General features: G+C 50.5%; 1 protein-coding gene across 4 annotated transcripts in view; it reads right to left on the bottom strand.

The window, feature by feature from the left end:
- Cip4 (formin-binding protein 1-like Cip4) overlaps positions 1 to 24,478 on the bottom strand; it is a 229,337-nt gene that overhangs the window by 72,708 nt on the left and 132,151 nt on the right. Inside the window, exon 1 of one of the 4 annotated variants that reach the window (XM_075685700.1) lies at positions 18,327 to 18,350. The exons of the other annotated variants lie outside the window; for them this stretch is intronic. Within the exon in view, the coding sequence (XP_075541815.1) occupies positions 18,327 to 18,335 (9 nt within the window). The 5' untranslated portion in view covers positions 18,336 to 18,350. Of the gene's footprint in view, positions 1 to 18,326; positions 18,351 to 24,478 lie in introns of those variants that run through there. 4 annotated transcript variants of the gene reach the window in all.

A 24,478-nucleotide genomic window follows, 5' to 3' on the forward strand; every position in this document is an offset into this window, starting at 1 on the left:
AACGAGGAGGACACTTCGACGCGTGAAACCCGCGTGCTTCGGAAGCAGACGGAAAGAGAACCGCGCTGATGGTTGTTCCTCCTGGAAGCCAGCAAGGCACCGACGCCCCGGTGGAGTCCCATGCCACCGTGTATCACCGAAGATCAAACGCAGCTGCAGTCGTATACAGCGCGTAGATAACGCGTTTCGTGCGAGCACAAAGTGTCCACCGTATCAACTGCACGCTCAGCTTGCAGGAGGGTTGTAAGGTTCGGCAACGCGCACGCACTTGTTGCCGCGTCAGAAGATGCCAACCATCCGTTGTGCGCGGACACTTGGGAACACAGCAGAGGGTCCGCGCGAGACGCCGTTAAGGAACGCCGCTCGGCCTCTGTAGACGCTAAGCGTATCGGCACGCGTTTACGCAACGTGTGTAAACCACCACAATTCACAATTAACGCCGTTGCAGACTGACTGTTCGATGCCGGGTTCCTGGCGCGCGCCACAGAAGCTGCAGACACAATCTGAAGGCGGCGAAGTCCGGCGTGGAGTCGATGACTGGCAAAGACACCCGACCCTTATGTCTGCAGCGCTGTTCCCCGCAAGCAGCACACAACGGAAGTTCTTCTGCACAATCGCGCGTTGATGAAACAACGTAATACGCGATCCAAGCGGTCCAAGAGCAAACGCAGATGTCAAGGTCCCTTCCGCGTGCTCGAACCAAAACGAACACGGCGAACGATTCCGCTACGCGAAGCGGTCTCGTTTTCCGCCGTCTATACTGCGGACCAATTGGCTGCGAGCAACGACCCGTATCACACGGGAAGGGCGCTAAGCCCTGCGCTTTCGCAGTCCACCGAGCAGGGCGCAGCCTGAGGCCAAGGTCTAGGCAGCGGCTAAATAAGGGAGCTGTTATACACAAAAAGTAGGCGCAAGGAACGGCGCGACGGCACTGATATGTGAAGCACGAAGAGGCGCAGCTAAGTACGCTGTCGACATGTGATGCAAGTAACACGCTGGACGTGCGCTCAGGGCTTCGAACAAAGTGCGCCTGCCAGTACTAAGCGGAATGTGTTTCGTAACGTGAATTCTTATGCACGCCTTCTCGACACACTAGTCGTTTTGTGAGCCGCTCACTTTAGGTTCATGTAGCAGACACCTCCAGAAGCCATAGCCACTTCATGCGCCACAGGAAATAGGCGACACCCGGACCAATACACGGCGAGCGATGACACAAACTACCTGCGTGTCTGAATGATAGAATTCTCCGAGTCGACCCAAATTGTTCCGCATGAACACGTAGCCTTTGCGTGAAATGGCTTACACACCACAAGCAAGTCTGACGCGCAAAAAACGCGCTAAGTGACACGCCGCGGACCACACACACACACGCACGCAGAAGCGCAAAACACGCACGCAAAAAACACGTGGATATCTTCAGACCACGAACCCACTCGAGTCCGCGCGTTCTTCTTGGAAAGTGCCGCGCGCCGGCTCCCTCGATATTAAGAATAGCGCTGTCAAGACTCCGCAACCCCGTGTGCAGCCGATGAGGACGGCGACCCTCCGCCAAGCTGCGCGTCCGTGAAACGCCGAGCACTGGTGGACGGCAGGAAAGGAAAATGTCAGCAAAGCAGGTCGCCTCCAAGGTTCATCACCGAGAGAATCGTCCGTAGGTGCGACGGAGCGTCACACAACACTACAACGCCGTGCGATGGAATCCATAAACAGCGCCAGTGAGGCACACACACACACACACAGTCAACGGCGTATATGAATCGTCGCGCCGCACAGCTCGAGTAGTGCGTCGTGATCACGGAGACATCAGAGATGCGAAGCGACCCAGGCACCGCTCACGCGCCGCCGCAGGATCGAGCGAAAATTTTCGGGCTCACCAAATGATGGTGGCCGACTGAGCGGCGGCGGCGCATGCCATATCGTGCACGCGGCGTGCGCAAAGGCAGCGGTCACCGCCCACGATGTAGCATCCTCGCGGTATACGACAGCATGCCTTCCCAATCTCTCGATGCCCTTTCTGTGTTTTCTTCTTTCCTCGAAGAGCGCTGGCCCGAAGAGAGGCGAAAGAAACCAAAACAGGGCACCTCGTTAGGCTGTGGCGCCTGTAGCGGGAGCAGCGCACGCCACATACACAACCCGATAGTTCGCTCAAGCGCAGCAGCAGGCGCCACACAGGCGCGCTCCCGAACACGGCTCGAAAACGCCCAGCTCCGAGATGGGAGAGTCACGCTGACGACGCTGATCGCGCAGCGTTGAGAGACGGGTATGCTCACTGCCACCTCACTATTTCCTGCACGTTTCCACAGTGCGGACGATAAAGCAAGCGTACACACACACACACACACACACACACACACACACACACACACACACACACACACACACACACACACACACACACACACACACACACACACACACACACACACACACACACACACACACACACACACACACACACACACACACACACACACACACGACAGTCGGCCGGTGCGCAGCAAAGTCGATAACGGCACTGCGTGAGAGAGAGAGACTGAATTTGACTCATTGGTGTTACAGTCGCAAGTCAACTGCAATGTCAACTCATCAATAATGCGGTTATTTCTCAGGTTAGGAGAGGCCTGGACATATAAGGCAGCTTAAGGAATATTACAGTAAGAAACGGTCCCAATAAGCAGAAAGATATCACTCTGGCAACACTCCCTGGTGCAGTGAAAATAAAGAGCCAGAAAACGAACAAACAAACTGTGCACGACAAGGAATACACAATGCACGATCATTATCTTGCTTTATACACCCCTCGCGTCAGCGCATCTAAAAACAGGTGAACGAACAAACCTAATCTCCATTAAGTGAACAAAATTTGAAGCACGCATTGGTGTGGTGTTTAATGGCGCAAGTTCGAGGGATGGCCAAAGAGTGCCAAGCAAGTTATCAGTTGTGAAAGAATGAATGTACTGTTAGTGGTAGATGCAATATGGCTGTAAAGGGGCCTAAAAATTTGTCACTGTAATGTGCGTAAGAAATACAAGTACCATGACTATTGATGTGCACTATGACTGCAAAAGACAAGTTGGAAAATTATAGTAGAATTTGTCACTGCAGGTACGCATTACTGCCTCACCACGGTCCTCGAACGCAAATGTCCGGCAGGCACGTCCTCTACAAATATCTACTACCGCAGCAACACTTTCTGAACAGCGGATGTGCTTCATATTGCTTGGGCTGATAACATGTGACAACACATCATTAAAAAAACCTAAAACTGCTCTGTTCTCAAACAACAGCTTTACGCCTGGAAACATTGCTAGATGGAAGGGAATGTGCTGTTTGTAACCTAGTTTCTAACGACAGAGGAGTACATCACTTCGCCTTGACTTTGTTAGTGACGGCCAATTCCCTAAGTGTGGCTTAATTGCGCTGGAGCTTTGTTTCAACATCTCACATACGTTGCCAGTAGATTCTCAATTTTCTTGCGCAGGTAGGCGTTCGAAAGTATAGGGCAAGGAATAGCTGTGCAAGTGTTGCTTGCGTTCGTTGCTAAGGGTGTAGCGATTTCATCTGCGAGCACGTTATCCTCGATGCCTTTATGGCCAGACATCCAGCATACTACGACACCCTGTCACGTATGATGTGCACAGAACTGACTTAAGCTCGTTGAGTACGGGGCTTTTGTGTTTACGAAGCGAGATCAAGGCTTTTAAAACGCTTGAGGAGCCGGCGAATATCACTGCCTTATGCAACTTTAACTGTCTTACGTGCTTCACAGCAGAGAATACTTTCACGCATTACTTTCGCTCGCAAACACGGTGGTTAGGAGCCGTACTGCGTGCATATCCCTTTCCCGCTCCGCGCGCTAAGAACGAGTAAGCCACAGTGACGTACGCAACATTCGCGGTGCCAAATTTTATAACGAACACAGGCAAGCCCCTCAAAATCAAGAACAATGTTTGCGAGAGGCCACGACGCGGCCTCCTCATGGTCCAGACTGCGGCTGATGCAAATACGTCCTAGTTAACGCGAAATGGCGAGTCCTACACCGCACGCGGTCCACGGTGCAGAGAAAATATAGCCGTGTCAAGCGGGCGACACGGTACAGCGTCATCGAGGCATAGCGCGCGCATTAACGCAAGCAAATCGCGCCTGCGAAAAAAAAAAGATCGATTTAAAAAAAAAAAGGCACATACGACGAAAACTACCACGCGCGACGTTTTTTGACGCCATCATGTCAGGACGTGGCGAAACGGTTTTCCTTTGGAGCAATGCATGCGCACGTTCATGCATGTATGCATGAAGGGCGTGAACGCATTTCATTACGCCACCGAAGAAATCACTCCGTTCCGAACTGTGACACGCTCCGTGCTGGCACTGGAGAAGTTGCACACACACACAAAATATATATCAGAAATATAAGGGTGTCGAAGGGTGCCCATGCCAACACCGCGACGGCGCGCGAAATACCTATGCGCAGGTATTCCGTAGGCGTGCGCGGACAAGCGGGAGTGGGTGGGGGAGAGCGAGAGAAGGGCCGAGAGCAGATACGGGAGAGGAGGAAACCACGACCCTCTCGACAGAGAAAAATTGGCCGCCGTTTGTCGTGTTTTGTTTTTCTTTCCCCATACAGCTTTTCGCTCTAGTTGACCGAAAGCAAGCGTTAACTTATAGCCAAGGAGCTTAGTTACAGACGCGCGTCGAAATAGCACGAAATTAATGGTGTAAATAGAAGGCAAAGAGGGAAATGTGGGTCAAGCAAGATTTGGTTCAGTGGCTTCTTGACTGGGTGTATATAGTGAGCACCATCGAGTATCAGCGCATCAGCAACAACCCCCAATCGGCTGCGGTTGCCTCGACTAAAAGATACACCCCGCGGCAGTGCAGAAAACGCTCACTCAAATGACCCTCCAAGGATCGTGATCAAATCAGCACGCGCTTCGCAGAGATTTCTACAGCGACGCGGTCTGCTCGGTCTTAATTTGCCTCCTTTGCACGAGCGGCGCGACGAAGCAGCAGATTGCTCGCTATCTTCGTCGCGCCTCCCCTTATCGAGCGTTCACGACCACTCGGAGTAGCGACAGGGGTCACAATGTTTTGTGAACGAAGCATGCTATGCGACAGAGACGCGCCCGTTTCTTTTTTCCGTGTCGCCTCTCGCGCGTCAGCAGTATTCTGTCCAACTGCACGACGAAAGCATGCCACCACGATGCAAGTCTATCAGTTACCCTTCCTACACCACTTAACACTATCACATACATGATATATCAAATACCACCAACACTGCAAGTTGATCGAACACGTTATCGCGTGGTCGATCAACTTGAAAACCTTGAAACTAACCTTGAAAACTAACAAACTCCTTTTTTCAAAAACATCATGGTTTTAGGAAGGGCCTCTCGTGCGAGACGCGGTTACTTGAATTCACAACAGATCAACACGCCAACTTCAAGTATAACATACAAATTGATTGCTTCTTTCCTGATTTTTCGAAGGCATCGCACATTGTCGCCTAATATGACACCGTACTCAAATTGGAACGTCTTACCTTGTCACGGCTCCGTAACTTTGTCTAATTGTCGGCAGTTTACTATTGCAAATAACTACTCTTCCTCCGCAATAGAAGTTTCTTCTGGTGTACCACAGGGTAGCGTCCTCGGTCCCTTGCTTTCTCTAATCTTTATTAACGACCTACCACACAATGTGTCATCCACTATAAGGATATTTGCCAACGACTGCACAATTTATCGTCCAATTAAAAGTTCAGATGATCATCTCGTTCTTCAGCAAGACTTTGAACAAATTACTAGCTGGTGCACTAGATGACTAATGACTTCAAATACCTCAAACTGCAAAGTAATGTCGTTTACCCGGAGGCCGTCAACTCCGCCGTATCCTTACCATATCAATAATTACACTGTTCCAATGGCTACACAATGTAAGAATCTAGGAGTTCTATTCACACTGAATCTTTCTTGGTCAGAACACATCATGTCCATTTCAGCTTACGCCTCCCAATCGTTGGGGTATACTTGAGGCGCAACTTAAGAAAAATGTCCCTTCTAGTGTTCGCAAATTAGCTTACCTAACTTCTCGATCGTCCCCCAGCTAGAGTACGCGTCTCCCGTTTGGTCCCATCACCATAAATACTTCATTTAAACGCTAGAACGGATTCAGAACAGGGCAAGCCTCTTCATCTTAAACGATTACAGCGACCAGTCGAGTGTAACACGAATGAAGCAAACTTTCATTACGATCTTTGAACACTCGCCGAGACATTTTCCTTTTAACACTATTTCACAAATTCGTCCACTCCCCTCAAGCACCAGCATGCTTGAAACGACCTTACTCCACGTCGCACAGGCTTCATGATCATTTCAGCTATGCCCGCACTTACCGACCTACACATGCATTCCATTACTCTGTTCTTTCTCGTGCCGTCATATTTTGGAATTCTCTCCCGGATAGCATCACATGCCTGTCTAACTACGATTCATTTCCTGACGCCTTGACCGACTATACGACTACTAAAATGTGAGGTTTTACGGTCGTCGCACCATGCTTTCTTGCACGTGCACAATGTTTTGCACCTTATTGTCACGTTAGTACCGTTTTTATCTTCAACATTGCATAACACTGATCTCGTTCATTACACAACTAGATTGAAAATACTCGGCGTGATTAATTCCTTATTATTGTATTATCTTTTGTTTTCTTTACTTTTGCACCTCGGCTGTAGTTAGTACGGTTGCATGCAAACTGCTACTGCTTTTGTATGACGCATATTCTACGCATTTTCCATGCACTACCTCCCCTTACTCAATGCCTCAATTTGAGGCCAGTAAGGCATTTTTAAATAAACAAAAATAAAATAACTATCGCCAAAAATTTCGCCAGGAACCACCTCACGATAAGTGTCGACGGCAATGCGATTAGCATTGAGACAATGTAGCGACACCGCACTGCCAACGTCCAAACGTGCATGCAAGCCGGGAGTCCTCTCTCGAGCTGCCCACTTCACACGCTGCGCCATCTGTCGGCGCCGCCGCGAAGAACGCGCGTGGCGCGAGTTCGATACTGCCGAGCACCGGATAGTTTTTTTGCAGGATATTTTTTGTTAATGAAGTGCGGAACAGGCGCAGTGACCCACGCCCAGTTATCCCAATTTGGCTTCAAAGATTCACTGAGGAGCGGCCCACACGTGACCCAAGTTGGTCCGACAGTTTGTTTCGAACTGTTCCATCAGCACAACAGACTCCTATGCGCTACCCATTAGACCATGGACTACCCACTAGTGCAATCAAAGTTGGCGGGGAAACGGTTAGAGAGAGAGAGAGGGAAAGATCCCATCGTCGTTGTGACGTCACCGTCCGGTAATCGAACAATTACAAAAATAGTAGTGGCTCAAGAAGGATGTGTTCGTCGCCTGTGTGCTTGCGAGTTCCTTTATTTTTATTTTTTTTCCGGGCAATGTTAGCTTCGAAATGCTTCACACAGTCAATGGAGCACAATACATACTAGGAACGCGAAGAGTGCACCGAGTGTCATAGTCCCTGGGCTGCTTTGGGACGTCAATGAGACACGAAAGGGAAAACCATATTCCACCTGCATTAGTAAACTACCCGTCTGTAGCACCAAAAATGCCACTCTTACAGCGAAATGAGGCTTGGTAAGGCGCAAAAAGGAAAGACGGGTGGCGATGCCGTACTAAACTTCTAACACCAGTTCACCGTGACGTCTTGGATTATGACGGCGTCTGCTACGGCTTAGTTATACGTTAACGGGTAAAAATGGAAAACGTTGAGTTCGAAAGGAGTGAAAGATTGAACATGGCAAGTTTCATAAACTTTAGTCGAGCCGACACGCTCCCATTACGAGAGAGAATGCTTTAAAAAAAAAAAAATACTTTGAATCCGTGACGTCACACTGGCGTACCCGCGCTGGGGCTTTGGCGCGGAATTAAAAGGAAAAAAGAAAAGGAACTTTCACTTTCATTTTGGCTTCTAATGATCAACCCAGTATCCCAAAATCAACGAAAACAGTTTTAAAATGATTCTTTAGCAGTCTAAACTGACTTAGCGTTTCTTTTTTAGTGTCGATTTAAACCCATGAATCAATGGCGGCTGCAAAACAGGGGAGGGGCTCTGACAACGTCATAGGCGCAAGAGAACCGAAAGCACAGCGTGAAGAACCGAAAAGCAGGCACCAAAACCAATAGCGAGAGACCTACGAGAACACGAAACGATGCATAACACGGGCAACCGCGCAAGGAGCGACCTCGACCAATTGGCGAGCCAGGCGCCCTTGGCACTGGCAGCGCTCAATAATACCCGGTGCGGAAGGGGCTAGAACGTAGCGGCGATTCTTCACTTATGCGCGCCGGGTCCCTCTCGTCCGTGGCCACAATAGGCATGTTCCATGAAAGACTGCACGACGACGCCAAGCACCGGAAGGGGAAAGAGGCAGACGCTGCGACCGGAAGTGTGCAACACGTGAACTGGTCGACGGCCTGTCCACAAGCAGACAGCAGTTGGCTCATCTCGAGTTTAGCTCGCGCTGTGCGAGGACGCTACCAACGCTGCCGCATGCGGCCAAGTCCGAAGCGCCGGTGTCAGGTGGGCGATCAAACGGTGGCTTCACAACTTTAGCAGGTCAACCACACCGGCGAAATACGCATAAGGCGACGTTACGGCTGTCCGTGACGGCTGACTAAGTTTATCCGAATCATATGTTAAGCGTTCGCAAGCAAATGCAAAAGCGGCACGCAAGATGGTAAAATGGCAAACAGAATTTTAAGTTACCGAAGTTTGGAGTACTAAGGCCGACGAGCTATTTTTCGTAGGGTAGCGTTACGATGTATAAACGAGGACGTGTTGAAGATGTGTTACAATGTGCTCAGAGAACACCATTAAAGCTCGCGCATCATTCGATTATAAGCACGGAAAAGAAGCTATCACGATGGCGAAAGGGACGCGAAACAACTTCGCGGTAGCAATGTCGCCCCAAATATCCTGTGTGTGGCTGCAAAATGAAAACATCGTATGAAGAGTACTAGTTGGCAGGGCACCGAGAGCAATATTTGCATTTGCGTGAGTTGCTGACGGCTACAGGCAGGCGGAACTGCATCTCTCGTGCCCAGAATTATGTTTCGCATGAACCCCAAACGATAGCACCTGCACTCGGCTGCCGCTTCCACAGCACTCCTATATATCAACACGCGATGAAAAGCGCTAGAAGTAGTATATGCACCGGCCACGCAAGCCTCGTGCTCGCGAGCTTATTTTTCATTCCTTCCTTTCAGCCGCCTTTCTTATTCTGGCGGACCAGAGACACTTACGTGCGCCTTCCCCCTTACGCTTATTCCGGTGCCCCGCTTGATTCTTCCCGAGGATCTCCCACACGTCGAAAGAGCAAGCGGCGCGTCGGCAGAAGACTTCCGTGTGCATTTCCTACCGCGCAGTTTCCTCTCTCCGCAGGCCCGATAACGTCGAAGTATACCGTTTATGGCACAATGAGAAGTCCAGTCGTCGCGCTCAACGCTGTCGAGAAAGCGAAACTGGCGAATGAACGGCGCGGCAAGGGCGAGCGGAAGAAACCTCCAAGGGCGAAGAGGCGAAGCTGATGGCCGCAGCTGCAGGAAGCGAGGGGAACCCGCCGCCGACGCGCACGCTCGACCGTCCCCCGAGAGGTGAGCGTGCAAAGATTAAATCAAGCTTCGCACCAAGCGGCGGGGAGAAAACTATTAGCAATAACGCCGCAGCGATTCGGCCGCAACGGCTCTGCCCATTCATCGCCGAGGCGACCTCGATCCGACAATGCGCGAGCCGACAATGAGCGCCCAGCGGCGCACGCACGCACACGTGCGTATGCGCGGCGCTAAGGCGATTTCCCAAGCCGCCATCTTCTCCGCGCGCACGATGCTGCCGAAGGAGACAGTGGGGGAGGCCGCACGTTACGTCAGCAGGCGCAGACACGGCCAAACACCCGTAGAGGGCTGCACACAAACACACATGCCCCACAGCGGCGCCGTGTCGTCACAAGTTTGGGGGTGCATTCAGTTTTGCTCGTGCACCTACACGTTGTGCCGCGAGCCACGTATACAATTACCGATTTCACCGTCATCACTGAATCCTGGGAGCCGTTGCGGAACGGGTTTACGTTTCCAAGCTATACAGAATAGCATAGAAGTGACGGCGCCACGGTAAAAATTTTCGGCTTAATCTCGAGCTGCTGGATTCTTAAAACAACTGACGAATTTCGCGCACACAAGCACTTTGCTGCCATCCCACGTATGGGTATAAACGCATTATTTTACTACGCCATACGTATGAGTCTATGCGAAATTGAGCAGGTCATACTATGCGCAGAGCAGTAAACCTGTCGCCTGTTAGAGCAGGAGGCAAGCGTGGTCGATGTAGGCAGGTGATTAAGTGGCGTGGTGGGATCAGGAAACCTGGAAGGCTTAGAAAGTAGCCAACTGACGCGATGGAGGGGTAATCAGAAGTAGCTGAAAGAGGCCTTCGTCCTGAAGTAGGCACGAAAGATGATGATGATGATGATCCCTTAACCATAAAAAAACTAGCACAAAAAAGTCTATTCGCCTATTACGTCAATAAACCGCCGTCGCCACGTGAAACGTTGCGACGGCGTAGGTCCCGAGTGCCGGAAGTGACGAGCGGGGATGCGGCCGCACTAAGTCGTCGAGTTCGAAAAACGTTTTTTGACGGCGATTTGGAAAATCTCTGCCGTAGACGTTGACACCACACTTAGTGCTGGAAGCAATGTGTGGTTGCTGCTCACGCATTTCCTTGGCGGTCTGTTCATATGTTTTGCATCACCTGTGCGCTATTGCAACCGACAGATATGCAACCGAGCCGGTACTACATAACATCACACACACACACGACGATGGTAGGGTTTATAATATCGATGAACAATTAATCGATTAGAAGCATACCGCAAAACTATTATTCATCGATGTCCTCCTTTCACTTCATCGACTTAATCGTTTATACATGTCCGATAAATCGTTTTTCAGAGTGACAGGAGTGACGGCAAACTTTTGAAATCGTACTCGAATGGTGGAGCACGAGCAGTGACTGTGCGGAGCCGCAGTAAAGCGAGTGTCGACTGTTTTTGCGAGTCCCGAGTGATGCCGAGCCGACTGCTTCCCACGCCGCCCGAGGACGGAATCTTGAACTGTCCTCGCAGTTCAAGGCATACCGTAGCAACTCAGCCGTCGATCATCGTGTCACTCCCAGTCCGCTAAAGATGTGGCACAGCATTCGCGCCGGTTTTGAGCATATATTTGACATAGCGATGGAGTTCATGACGATTCTAGCAAATCTACACCTTCCGAGCGTCTATTCTCGCATGCTGGTAGTGTGGCCATTAAAAGAAAGTGTCGGTTTCACCCAAACATCTCAGCTAATTGACATTCCTTCGCTCTGTAGAAAAGCGCATGTGGCTTAAAACCCTAAACCAGTCATTTTCTTTTGCTCGGTACATATTGCAATTTTTTGCATATCGTAGTTCGACTTCACGTTTCACGTCTGCCATTCATTTTTATTTCTCGTTTAGTTGTACTTTATAGGGATTCTCTAGTGCCATTTATCTTGTTTAATGGTCCTCAAAGTGCCATGTTATAACATATAATGTTTATCTTTTGAACGGCCACTAATGGAAACTATTTAGTCTTTAGCAAATTAAAGATTATTCATGAAACTTTATACACTTGTATTTCTAACTTGGTTCCACCTCTCAAACATTAAGATACGGTCCCACGAAAGTAGGTAACTATGTTTCAACCTTTTTAAGGTGTCCGGCAAACATCTCGATTAATCGATTAATTTAAAAAAATCCAGCATCGAAGGCGATTAATCGATTAAAGGTTAAAATTATGAACGATTAATCGTTAACAAAATAAAAAAAATTATCGACCATGCCTAGCTGCTGGCTACAACGGAAGAGAATTTAGAACCGAACAAGTTTCACTAAAAACCCACACGTACAATGCATTTCTACCAGATGTATTAACGAAGAGTAATTCGTAACAAGAGGCTAGCGGAAAGAGAGCTTTATTATTATTATTATTCGACGGCACCTTCGATCCGGCGGACTTAAGCAATTGTGCGAAAAATCACTTCAAGTATTTAATTGGCGAAAGTTCCCTCGATAGCTTTCAATTTAGTTATTTTCAGAACGTGCTACTGCGGAATATGAAAGCCGTTTAGACCTCAAGGAATCCCGAGACTATCACCGCTTTTGATATATTCTCGATACCCAAAATGTGCAACGAAATACATAGGTGTTCCACATAAGTACGCCTGCCTGTCCGCACTACGTGAGGAATACTTTCAAGAAAATGAGTAAGTGGAGCACTGATGATGTCGGCGGTAAGTCTGCGGCAAACGAGAAAACATCTACGATAAAGAGAGAGAGAAGGCAAGCACAGGAACCGCAGCGAGATGAGCTTCCGGTCTGCTACCCTACACGAGGTGTAATGGGAAAGGGAGTATAGAAAGCGGCAGAGAGTAAGCACTGCGTACATGTAGGAGAACTACAGACGACACTGATAACAAAACTCGGAGAAATAACTCCGCAGAGCAGACGACGTGAATCTGCGGGTGCAACATCCTACATCACATCTGAGGTGGTAGATAAGAAAACTACGCAAGCGAAAGCGTTCGAAACCAGTCGAAAACATGCAGAAAGACGGACGCCGGAGGCAAACGGAACGCGCGCAAGTCCGTACGAGGAATGTCGATTGTCGTCACAAGGAAACCAAAAGCGAAGCGAATAATATTGAAAGCGACTCGGAAGAAATCAAGAAGGTTGCGAACCGTTCTGCCCATGGCCTGTGCAGATTTTTCTATATTTCTGTCCTAAAAATCGGCTCATAACGCCCCCTTCCCATTCATCACTAAAAAGCTTTCCTTTCCTGTAAGCTTTCGTGAGCGACCACAGGCGTTCCCTATAGAGCGCCGCGACCCTGACGTGTCACCAGATTACTCAAACTAACGATGCCAGAAAAGAAAAAATACTGAAAACCACCTTGGCTTACTCTCCTTGATTGGAATCCCCTCCAAAGCGGGCAACATCGGTAGGCAGCGATCGCAGTATATACGCAACGCCCTTATGAACCGAGACACCCAGGCACAGCTTGAGGGCTATTAGTCGCGGGCGTACATCGGGAGCTGAGTACTCGCACGAGGAAAGGGCCGAGCACTTGCAAGCACCGCGATAGCGGGGCTATCAGTAATACACGGCGCATCCGCACGGGCACGACCGAGCGGGGACCGGCAATGAAATGGACTATTTGGTACAGTACACCGGCTGTAACAGCGACCGAGTTTGAGAGCAGGCCGGTACGGACGTGCCTGCTGCCCCGCAAGGCGACTGGACACGTGTACTAAACGTCCGTCCCAGGCAGCGCCACCGATCGCGCACTTCCCACTTTCGTCGGCCACGCTGCGCGTTATTACACGCTCGCCGCACGCAGAGATAAAAGCGCTTCGAGCGCCATAAATAACGGCGGCAGCGCGTACACGCTCCATGAGGCTACCGCGACAACGCGCGCGGTTATATATATATATATATAACAGGGTGCAAGTGCTTTTCAATATGCGAGTCCATCGGGTCGACAGGTGCACTGAACTCACAAACAGGGGGAGTTGCAGCTGCGGTGCTAGCGGGCGCGCCGAGGACCCGCGGGATGCCGCGAGATCACGAGCATCGTGCGTGCTCGTGCCCCCGAGTGTATGTGATTCGGAGGTAGTGCATGTGAATGCCGGAGAGACGCGCCAGCGAAGGTGAGACGCCTCACGAAACTTTCCGCATACTGTCTGGGTCATAGGTGCAAGAAAGCAAGCCTTATTAGTCGGGCATTTCAGAGCTTGCACTGATCAGTGTAACTGGCGCTTGCTTTTCTCAAGAAGGCTCACTTCTGAGCGTGAAATTCTTTGAGCTCTCGTCGTCTGCGACCTTCAAGTGACCTTGAGCCAAAAGCCAGATCCGTTATCCGGACACTCAAACGAGATCACCCGGGCAACCGCGCAAAAGTTTAAAAAATGCGTTCTCTGGCCTCCAACCCCTTTGCACAGGACCGCGTTATATCCGCTAGTTACTGCCCGAACAAGTTACAAAAAAATATTGCTTTCGAGTTCTCCCTAATGCTTGTTCAAAATATCACTCAAGCTGTAACTTCTAGCATGCTGAAGTTTTACTTGTCGTTTCCAATAGCGACGTTCAAAAGGCAGATACAGGGCATCTTTGGGCGCTGAGCGCTGAACGTCAGACGTTGCGTTTACGAAAACCTTTCACACATAGCTCCCAAATTCCCCTCCCCGCAAACACCTACACGCACGCACACTTTCTCTCTCTCCTTTCTAAAGAGTGACATATTCTTGGTTTTATGGCGCCTAGACATGTACGTATTGAGTAGCAAGTCGGTAAGGAGGAGGATGGAGGCACGACAAGAGGAAGCCACGTACCAGACTGCGGGATGTTGCAACGCACAAGTTACACTATACTCAGAACTAAACCGAGTTTCCGGTGGCGAAAGGAGCTTGTTACTAGTACAAGTCACCCCCAGTCATAACCCTATTCTGAGAATGTCTCGGTTGCAGAACAGTGGGGCGAGAATATCCTGACCTGCAATATGGCAGCTATTTTTTTTTATCGCTTTCTTCTTTCCGGAACCAGCTTCGACAGGCAGAAAGGGGGCGGGGGATGAAGTACACCACGCGCTCGCGAGCACGCGTAAGGAGCAACACGAGGAAGCGCACGTATATAGTGCGCTCGTTCTCGGTATTGGAATACATTTCTCTCTCTCTCTCTCTCTCTCTCTCTCTCTCTCTCTCTCTCTCTCTCTCTCTCTCTCTCAAACACACACACGCACGCGAGCACAGAACCAGCGAAGCGCATCCCTCAAATAGCGGACGGCACGGGCAGCGAGGGTGGAGAGGGTGGGGGGTTCCAGCTCCGAATTGCCACTCCGCCCACACACGGCACTTGAGTCAGACGCCAGCACTAAAGCGAGGGCGGAACAGCAGTCCGGTCTCCTCTACAAGGCGCGCGCGTTTGCTCGTGCTCAAGGGAGACGGAGAGAGCAGGAGGCGCTGGAGGAGAATGAAGAACACCCGGCGGCCAGACACCGCGGCGGCACGGCTTTGTGCGCGAATGCATCCCGGAACAGAACGGGGCAATTGCTGCACTGCATGTGCGCGCAGTCGCGGTACCGCGAACCCACAACGACGAGGCGTCACTGCCCTCGCCTTAAGAGGAGTACCGACCAGTTGCTGTATGGACGGCACGAAATGAAGTTTCATTTCATTCATGCGCCTAAACTGTGCCGCTCTTTGCATAACGTGTAATGCGATGACGTTTGTAGCGAGATATGCTTAAACACCTCAGGTCGATTAATTTCCGCTGCCCAGTAATGGGCCACGGTCGTTACAGGAACAACAAAGAAGTGGGAACTGTACACAGACAGACAAAACGTCATGTGCTGAAGCCACGACAGCGACAACCATAAAAAGCGCACGCACACACACAATTGTGTATTTGTATGTGTATGCGCATTTGTGTGTACGTGTGTGCCTCCTTTTTATGAGTGTCTGTTCACTTTTCTTTTATAATTCTTCCTTGTGGAATACCAACGTGCCCAAACTGCAATGTGGAGCTGATCGTACAACAGAGGTCCCGGAAACATTGCAGACAAAACACTTGTTTAAAAAGTTCACGGAGGTCAGCAAAATTCCACCCGACCGTGCAACACGTCCGCCACAACAATGCACGTTCAGCTACTAACAGGCCAGCGGTCAGTGAGAGAAAGAGCAAGGGGATTCAGATATATTAGATTTACACGGCAACCACATAGCAGCGAGCACGGCACGGTATATACGTGCGGCCGGTTACGGTTTCGGTACCAACCGCGGTGGCGTGTTCCGTCTTTTCTATGCACTATTTAAGTGGCTCTCACATATCAATAAAAGCACGAAACTTCTGTTCCATGACTGGTAGCAACTTTGCTCGCTTGGTAGCCTAAATTACTTTTCGAGCCTCTCTCTCATCGCACTTAGCACTCGCTAGCATGCACACACACGAACACGCACGATACCTGACGTTAGGCACAGGTTTCCAAGTGCTAAACCGCATGTTAATGTGCATGTGCGCAGCAGTGCCTCGCGGGTTCGCGAGCATGCACGATCACACAAAGCGGAAACTCTTGGCAGCAGTAAAACAGCTGTCTTCAGCCCCAACAGCCTCAAGCGACCCAAGCTGAAGTGCACTACAAAGCAGGCGTCGAAAGCAGCACGAAACGTACGTGAATGTTTACGCGCGGGCGAACGAACGCGAAAACACGCAGCGGTTTGCTTAAACGTTCGGTGGGACAAAACACATGGGTGCTGGGAAGCTTCGCCTCTGCTTAAAAAACGCTTGCCGCGCGCGCGCATGCCTCTTCGGTAAGAGAATTGGCGGACCGACAGGGCAAGGCGCCCCAATTACTACGAGGCACGCGGAAGAGAAAAGGGGGCGCAGAAATTATGCAAATGCCACCGTATCGTGGCCAAGACTTGGAGAAAACAGTAACTTTGGTTCTTAGCATACGTATATACGGTTTATAGTGAGGCACTATATAATGCCGCCGGCTCGAACCACCGGAGGGTGTCGCGGCGCCGAAGCGTATACGCCCGAACAAGGTAAATGACTCCGAACAGCGCAAAATCCTAGGACGACGTCTTCGACGCAGGCACATACCGGCACCCGGATGAATAAAGACAGGAACGAAGGAGAAGAAGAGGAACCTAGGGGCCCGATTTTTGTTAGTCGCAACCATATGAAGCCGACAGATAAATGAAAGCCACGGAAAGCACAAGCGAAGTCGTTCGTAGTTTTTAATTGAAGCGTAGAAATGGTAAGCTAAAGAAAATGAAAGTGAACGAAAAAAAAAAAAAAAACTACTTGTATGCCGCAGTCACGCACGGGCGCGCTGGGCCGTAATGTCATCTGTCAGATGCGGTTTTGCCATCCCGGAAGCATGCATCATTCGCGACTCTCTTGTGACGAGTAGCGAGGTGCCGCGGAGCATCGAGCCCGCGGTCGGACAAAGAAAACACGTCTGCGCTACCGAATCAGCTTCCCTGCGTATACAACCGACAGAACCGACAAAACGCCGTTCGGCGAACGATATCACACACACACAGCTCGACTGACAGCATCCACGCTTCGCGGCGCTGGCAACGCAACTTTCGCAAAGCTAAAACAAATGTCGTACGGCGCGAGAAAAACGTGCTGACACGACACGAAAACGAATAAACTCCTGAGACGAGCAAGACTGAGTCACTGCATGCAGCTATGCACACATTTTAGCACTAAATACTAAATGTGGCAGATTGTGTAACGCACGCACGCACGCACGCACACACGCGCACGCACACACACACACACACACGCACACGCACGCACGCACGCACGCACGCACGCACGCGCACGCACGCACACACACACACACACACGCACGCACGCACGCACGCACACACACACACACACCGCTTTCATGTAGAACAAAATGTAAAGAAAATTAACCGCCGCAATGCATAGGTGAACGAAACAAAATCACTATTACGTTAGTGCTACTGCTTTGTGACAATGATCATAAGATGCTACTAAAAGGGAAGGGCACCCTTCATGCCAACATAGCGTATGACGTTGAACGTCGCACTGAACGAAGCCGAGGCGAGAACGTGCAGTATTTCTGCTTCCAGTTGGCTATGGTATATAGTACAGTTCAACACACGTATCCCTAGATCACGTGTTTTACATTTTCTCGAGACAATCAACCTGTGTTGTGCTCAGTGCTGAGCTTGGGAACCGCGCAGTGCAAACAACGGCTACTTGAAGTGAGAAAGCGCGTATAGGTTAAAGAAGAGAACACGCAACTGAACGGCACCCACACGATCACGTCCACGTACAGTCATTTTCAAAAGTTCACAAGCCACAGCGCGGGTGACCTGGCCTATCGCCGGGTAGCGTGCTGACACCTATGGTGGAACGTTCGTTGGATGCCCTGGAGGTTGAGATGGGGTCGCGCTCATTTCGCTCCCGAGCTTCAGAGCGCCAGACATACTGCACGAGTATACTGCAAACAAGTGCCGGAGACAGATCCTGCCACATGCGGAAGCCGTGGCTTCGGAACTTCCAACAAAGACTGTGCTTCTATTTGCATCTGCGTCCCTGGCGAGGTGCCAGTAAGCGTTGCAAGCGCATACTATATACTACAGTGACGAAGCGGGGAAAAGCACTAGTGGCGTAGCGATACGCGCGTACCGTACCATGTGCATGATCGTGTCGAGTCACCGTGGTACGCGTGCCAGGAAGACGACAGGCGACGGAGCGCGGTACGAGGGGGGGACAAGGTGGTCGCAGTGCACTGGGCCGGCTTTCCGTGCGGCCTTTGGTAAACCACGCACGTGCATCCAACAAACACCCTGGAAGTGTAGCGCGGTGCTTTCTGCAGCGGCTTCAGGGCGGGGAGACCGTCAGAAGAGGATACACGAAGCACCGACCCTAGCACAAGGCACGTTACATACGACAGCGTCGCGAAAGCGACAACGGCCACGGAGCTCACAAAACCAGGAAGGTGCGGAGTAATCGGCCGTGAGCTATCGGCACGGGGCGTGTTGCGTTGTCGCTGCGGCGCCGCTGTTGTTATCCGACACCGCCCTCCCGCAGACTTCCACCGACGACCACCATTACACCGGCAGTGCGCCCTCTCCCCATGGGCGACGCGCACATTTAATGCGCCCATAAAGAGCTCGAGCGAGGCGGGTGATAAAGGCTAATAAAGCAGCAGCGCCCGGCGGCGCGTTTGGGATCTGAACCGAGGCACGCGCGCTTGGTTTCGCACGGCAGAGGCGTTAGCGCCGCCGAGCCACGCCACCGACGCGGGAAGTGCGTGCGCCTGCGTTCTCCTGCCTGGTGCAGCTGCGAGTGAAGGACGACGGGGCCGCAGGAAGACTTTTCCGCGGCAAGCAGCAACTTCCGTTTTCCGCAGCGCGGTTTCCTTTGGCGCGCTAAGTTTTCATCATTAAGGCAGTCACTTGTTTAGCCTAGGGGAAACCAAGAGCAGACAGCGCAGGAGGTACGCCTGGCTAAGTTGGAGCGCGCGAAAGGAAAAGAAATCAAAACGAAAACATTGCAGCCTAAAAGCGCGGAGTCAACGAGCAAGGCATCTATTATGAGGATCTGTATGCAATCTTGTTTGGCAATTGAGTGAGCTTCAAGCTTTATGAACTTATTGAATACATGCTTCGATGCCAGAGCAGAGCTACTAAATGTCTGGAAAAGAATGCGCACGCAGCTTTTAGAAAGAATACCACCAATGTCCAGCAACCCTTGGAGGCCGTCACACTCCTCTGTACAACGCTGTCATTAAAAAGCACGCCCAACATATTTAGCTGAAGCATGTTGTGCGAATGAAGCTCTGATTACACTTAAGACTTCAAAGCTATATAATACACCGCACAGCGTAGCGCCACAGCTTTATCATATTAGTGTGGGTGGTTATAGGTTCGAAACAGTTGTCCGTATGCGAACCATCGAGAATGGTTCGACAAATGTAAAGCAGGAAGTTATCGCCTATAGCCGAGAGCAGTATCAAAACGCTCTATATGTATACGGAACACACCGTCCGTGCTGTCCAGGCAAATCCAACAACAGCTGTATACAAATGAACCCTGAATTATCAGCGGGCAGACGGTCAGACTCCGTCATATTGTAAATAACAATGGTCATTTTCCCTTGTTCGGGGAGTACGTTTGAATTATGTGGGCGATAGAATAAATATTCATTTATTACGAAGTCGCTCAGGTTTAGGGGCAAACTTCCTGATGTTCTGCGGAATCACTTACGGCGCACTGAATTACGCTGAGACAACTACCAGCGTTTTACTGGAGTAAGTGAACTTGGGCGCTAACAGCTGAGACTAGCTGCGCGCCTTCTCTACGTTAGTGACTGCACTTGAAAGAAGAAAAATGAGAGAAACTTCCATCGTTGTTACCGTAGCGCGGACATAAATTCATGCACGCACGAACACACTCGTACAGTGAAATCTCAGTCGCGAGCTTGAGGGCTGTGGCAAGCGGCAAGCGTACTGCAGGTTTTACATTCGGGCGCAATAAACATCGCTTATCAACGCCGCACCTTCATCTATTGTTTGTCTACGCGAGACTTCTAAGCACGACAGTGCAGCAAGGTTCCAGGACAACAAACAAGAGCTGGCCTTGCATAGCAGCTGCCATGCAAGGCCCCGCAGGAGCAGTCCAGCTTATCTCTCCCCGTATCGCCAAGTCTTACACACACACACACACACACACACACACACACACACACACACACACACACACACACACACACACACACACACACACACACACACACACACACACACACACACACACACACACACACACACACACACACACACACACACACTATGTGGTCTGTATTGGATTCTACTCAAAGGAAGCACGGTGTACTGCCAGTAAAGGCAGTGACGCTCTCGCATCATACCGCAGCAAGTCTTGACGCATAAAGATAGCAATAAGCGCAGACAAATGACAACAAGCAGGCAGGAACAAGAAATCGTGCCGTATATCAATATAAATAAAGAAAAGCTCAGGTTTGTCCTCGCAATCAAAAGATACATGGATTTTACTCGGCCGGCGCAAAATTGAAGCAGTTCAAGAATGACGTATCAGCGCGGCATGACGCAAGCGTTCTCTGCCTGGTTAACCTTCCTGCCTCTCTCTTATGACCTCTCTCCTATGCCCAGGACAAGAAGCACGTGCCAATCTTAGGCTCCACTCACACGATGTAACAAGTATCAGTTCGCTTCACTCAAGAGCACTGGTGATACTCGTACTGGCCAAGGCAACAGAAACAACAGGATGCACGCTCACCCGTAGATGTTTCTGGAAGGCCAAAATGGTGAAAAAGCTCGAACACGTTGTAGCAGCCTGTGGTCGAGGCCTTCAATATGCACATGAACGCAAAGTATCCGCAGTCTTCAAACACCAAGCTACTTGCTTAAGCCGCGAGACATTAGGGACGTTTCGCACTTTAGGCGTCTCGAAAAGTTTTGTGGGCGCGTGAACCTGTTGTGCACCGTTTCGCGGCGCTCACTACGAAACAATAGAATGAAAATATTTCACGAAGCTCTTGCAAAGGTCGCTATAGGGCCTGGAAACAAACACCCATTTTTTGTTTTTCTGTTCGCAGTGATTATGCCCACCGAACGTTCCTGACATCACGCATTCATCTCCAAAGTAATTTAACGCAATGATGGCTGAGTAGGAAATAATAAGTTACTTTATTTTTATTTGTCCATAAGCTACAGAGTATATAAACTGAATGTTTGCTTAGCGATAACATTCTTATCTCCTTACCTCCCCAAAGCATATGGTTCGTTTTATTGTTTCTTCGGGTAATAATCGTCGGAGCCTAACAGCGTATAACAAACAGTTCGTGATGCCCAAGCGATGGCTGCCAACGGGACGGTTTTTTCGACAATAGTACAGCACTTTCTACCGCTGTATCACTGGTATCATATTCGTCCATTATGCTAACGGTGCCAATCATCGCCACCACCATTATAAATTCTGAAGAGTTTATCGCACTTGCTCCCTGCACCTTTGCGTACTGACAAGCAATGGCACTAGCTATCGAAATTAACCGACTGTCGCACAAACATCCCCTTGCAAAGCTAACTCCGCATAACACAATAATAAGTTCACCCCGCTCACTTACATTCGTCACTCACTAAGCCTTTATTATAAGTTTCCTTCGCACCATAAGAAGTAACAGTTATCGGTCTCCACCGAAAAAAAGCTCAGTGTTCCTTCGTCTCGCGTGCGCAGACAGACAGCTTCTTATGAATAGAGCAGCGCGATGGGACCAGGACACCGAGAAGGCAGCTTTTGCTTATTTTTTGCCAGAGAGAGAGAGAGAGAGAGAGAGAGAGAGAGAGAGAGAGAGAGAGAGAGAGAAGCTATGATTTCTTGAAAACCCGAAATTTCTTCTGGATACGTGTGCAGCCCCCTCGTGATTCGTGCTAAATATAAACGAAAAAAAAAAAGGAGAGAGATTGAGAGAGGATGGTGGGAGAGAGTGGGAAAGGGGGAATTCGAGGGATGAAGTACAGGAAGTAGCTCCGGATCGGTGCGCAAACGAGTGGGCGAAAATTCCGAACGCCCCTCTCCCGACTGTGGACGGCAGGCACGCCGAGCAACGGGGCCTTCCGGCCGCGCACTTGCATACGGCGCTGACAGTGCCCGCGTCAGTCGCGTAACATGCCCACGAGAAGCAACGAAGCTGCGCGACAGGCAACAGGAACAACAGCACGGCGGCGACAAACGAGCGTGCTCGACGTCATCGGCCGGGTTGCAAGTTTCGGCAAAGGTGGGCGTGTGTGTGCCCCCCCCCCCCCCGCCTCCCGCGTAATACCGACACCGCAGCCACCGTGGCAGCTGACTGACCATGCGTGGACGGCCCGCCGCGAGACAGTTCATTAGAAGAGGACGGGGGGGGGGGGGGGGGCAAACTGCGTGACAAACGAGTGTGTATACACGGCGCAAGGGACTGCTGCGGCCATTAAACAAACAACGAAGAGGAAGGACGCGGAGGCAGAAGGAAAACAAAAGGGTGCCGGTCGATGGCCCGGGCCCTCATGCGCGAACCGCGCGAGGGAAAGCTGAAACCGGCCCCTGCTAATAATGCCTAATGAAACGAGCAGAGTTTAGGTAGGTTAAATTCGAGCCTCACTGCGAAGAAAAAAAACAACGTGAGGGCTGCCGCAAAGACCTACAACTAGACCATGCAGGCGGTACACGTTCAGCGGCGAGACGAAGAGAAAATGAGAAATGAGACTGCCACCTGCGCTCCGGGCAGGCGACAGCGGATTTACCTTGCGTTACCCCCTCTCTCTTTCTCTCTCTCTTGCGTGTCCTCGGAAGGACAACGATCTGCGGGAGCAAGGACTTTCTCAGTACGAGGAGAGACGCTCCTCGATTTCACCCCGGGGCTTCCCGCTCCGTATATAACAGCGGGCCAACGAATCAATCAAACCTGTCTCGAGCGCGACATGTTTTCGATTAGTACTCCGCTTACGAACACACACAAACACACACACAAAGAGGGGGAGGCAACGATGCAACGCGCCGAGCGATAAACCATCACTTCGAAGACGAAACATTTTTCCATATAGGAGGCTATAGGGTTTTTGTCGCCAGCTTCGCCAGGTAGGCCCGCAGCAAGCAGTGTGCCGGCGAGCGCGTGTTTACGATGAGCGGGGAGAGGCACCTAAGCGAGAACAACAACAACAACAAAATCAAGAAACGCTCCATGGGAACGGAGCCGGACTTCGGGACTGGCCCGGTTCCACCTGTCAGGCGGAACAAGTCAGCGGCGAGGGGTCGAGCGCGCGCGCACACACTCTATGCCGTGACCGTGCGCGGCGAGCAGGGCGTAATTGTCGCTGACCGGCACCGCGCGGCCCGTGTAATGACGGCGCAATCACTACACGATCGCCAGCGAACGTTGCACGCGCTTGTGCGCGAGCAGCCTCGGCTGTACAGTCCGCACTACGCAGAAACGAATACATTTTGGTACCACACCGAGCGCCCTTCGTCGATGCCAACTGTATTACTCCCCATTTCGGGAACAGCGTGTAGACCGCTTAGATGGTGATTTAAAATTTCCGTTGGGGCGGTATCCCCATATGCATTGTGGGTATCATTAGTACAACTTTATTTGTTGATACTTTATATTTTGCAGGAAAAGAAAGAAACATCGTATCCGAGGCATCTTTTACCTGAATCTATACAACACATTTATAACGGCAGACATCTTCCGCAGATGTCGAATGCCACGCCACCGCCGGTTTTCGTAAATCTCAAATGAAACTCATTAAAAAAAAAAAAAAAAACTAAGTTCATGCTGATACGGTTACGGCGGTATACGCTTTTTGCTGCGTCGTCTAGAAAAACGGGACGCAAATAATGAAACGAGAACGAGAGACCGAGATAGAGGACAGGAGTGCAGAAAACAGCAGTAAGCGACCGTCGTGCCATCATGCAAAGAAAAAAATAACTGGCGCATCTCGAAATAAGTACACCGCTAGCATGTGCGTGGTTTTGCTTTTCCCCTGCTTACGTATGGTGCGAACCGACTAATAAAAATGCTAGTGGATGCGGCGTGCATATACTGCATACTGAATGACGAGCTCTGCTTATTGCAAACGGGTTTCGGTTTGTCACTGTTTAATTTCTTTCTCTCTCTCTCTCTCTCTCTCTCTCTCTCTCTCTGTGGAGTCCGTTGCGAATTTCAGACTCTGCGTTCGATTTTCTGAATAAATTCTCAACAAAATCAACCGTATCCCCTAACGTGTATGAATGCGTAACGTTGAAAGGGCGTCTTGAACCCTTTA

This window comes from Dermacentor variabilis, chromosome 1 (assembly GCF_050947875.1).
Source record: "Dermacentor variabilis isolate Ectoservices chromosome 1, ASM5094787v1, whole genome shotgun sequence".
In the NCBI taxonomy this organism is placed as follows: domain Eukaryota; kingdom Metazoa; phylum Arthropoda; class Arachnida; order Ixodida; family Ixodidae; genus Dermacentor; species Dermacentor variabilis.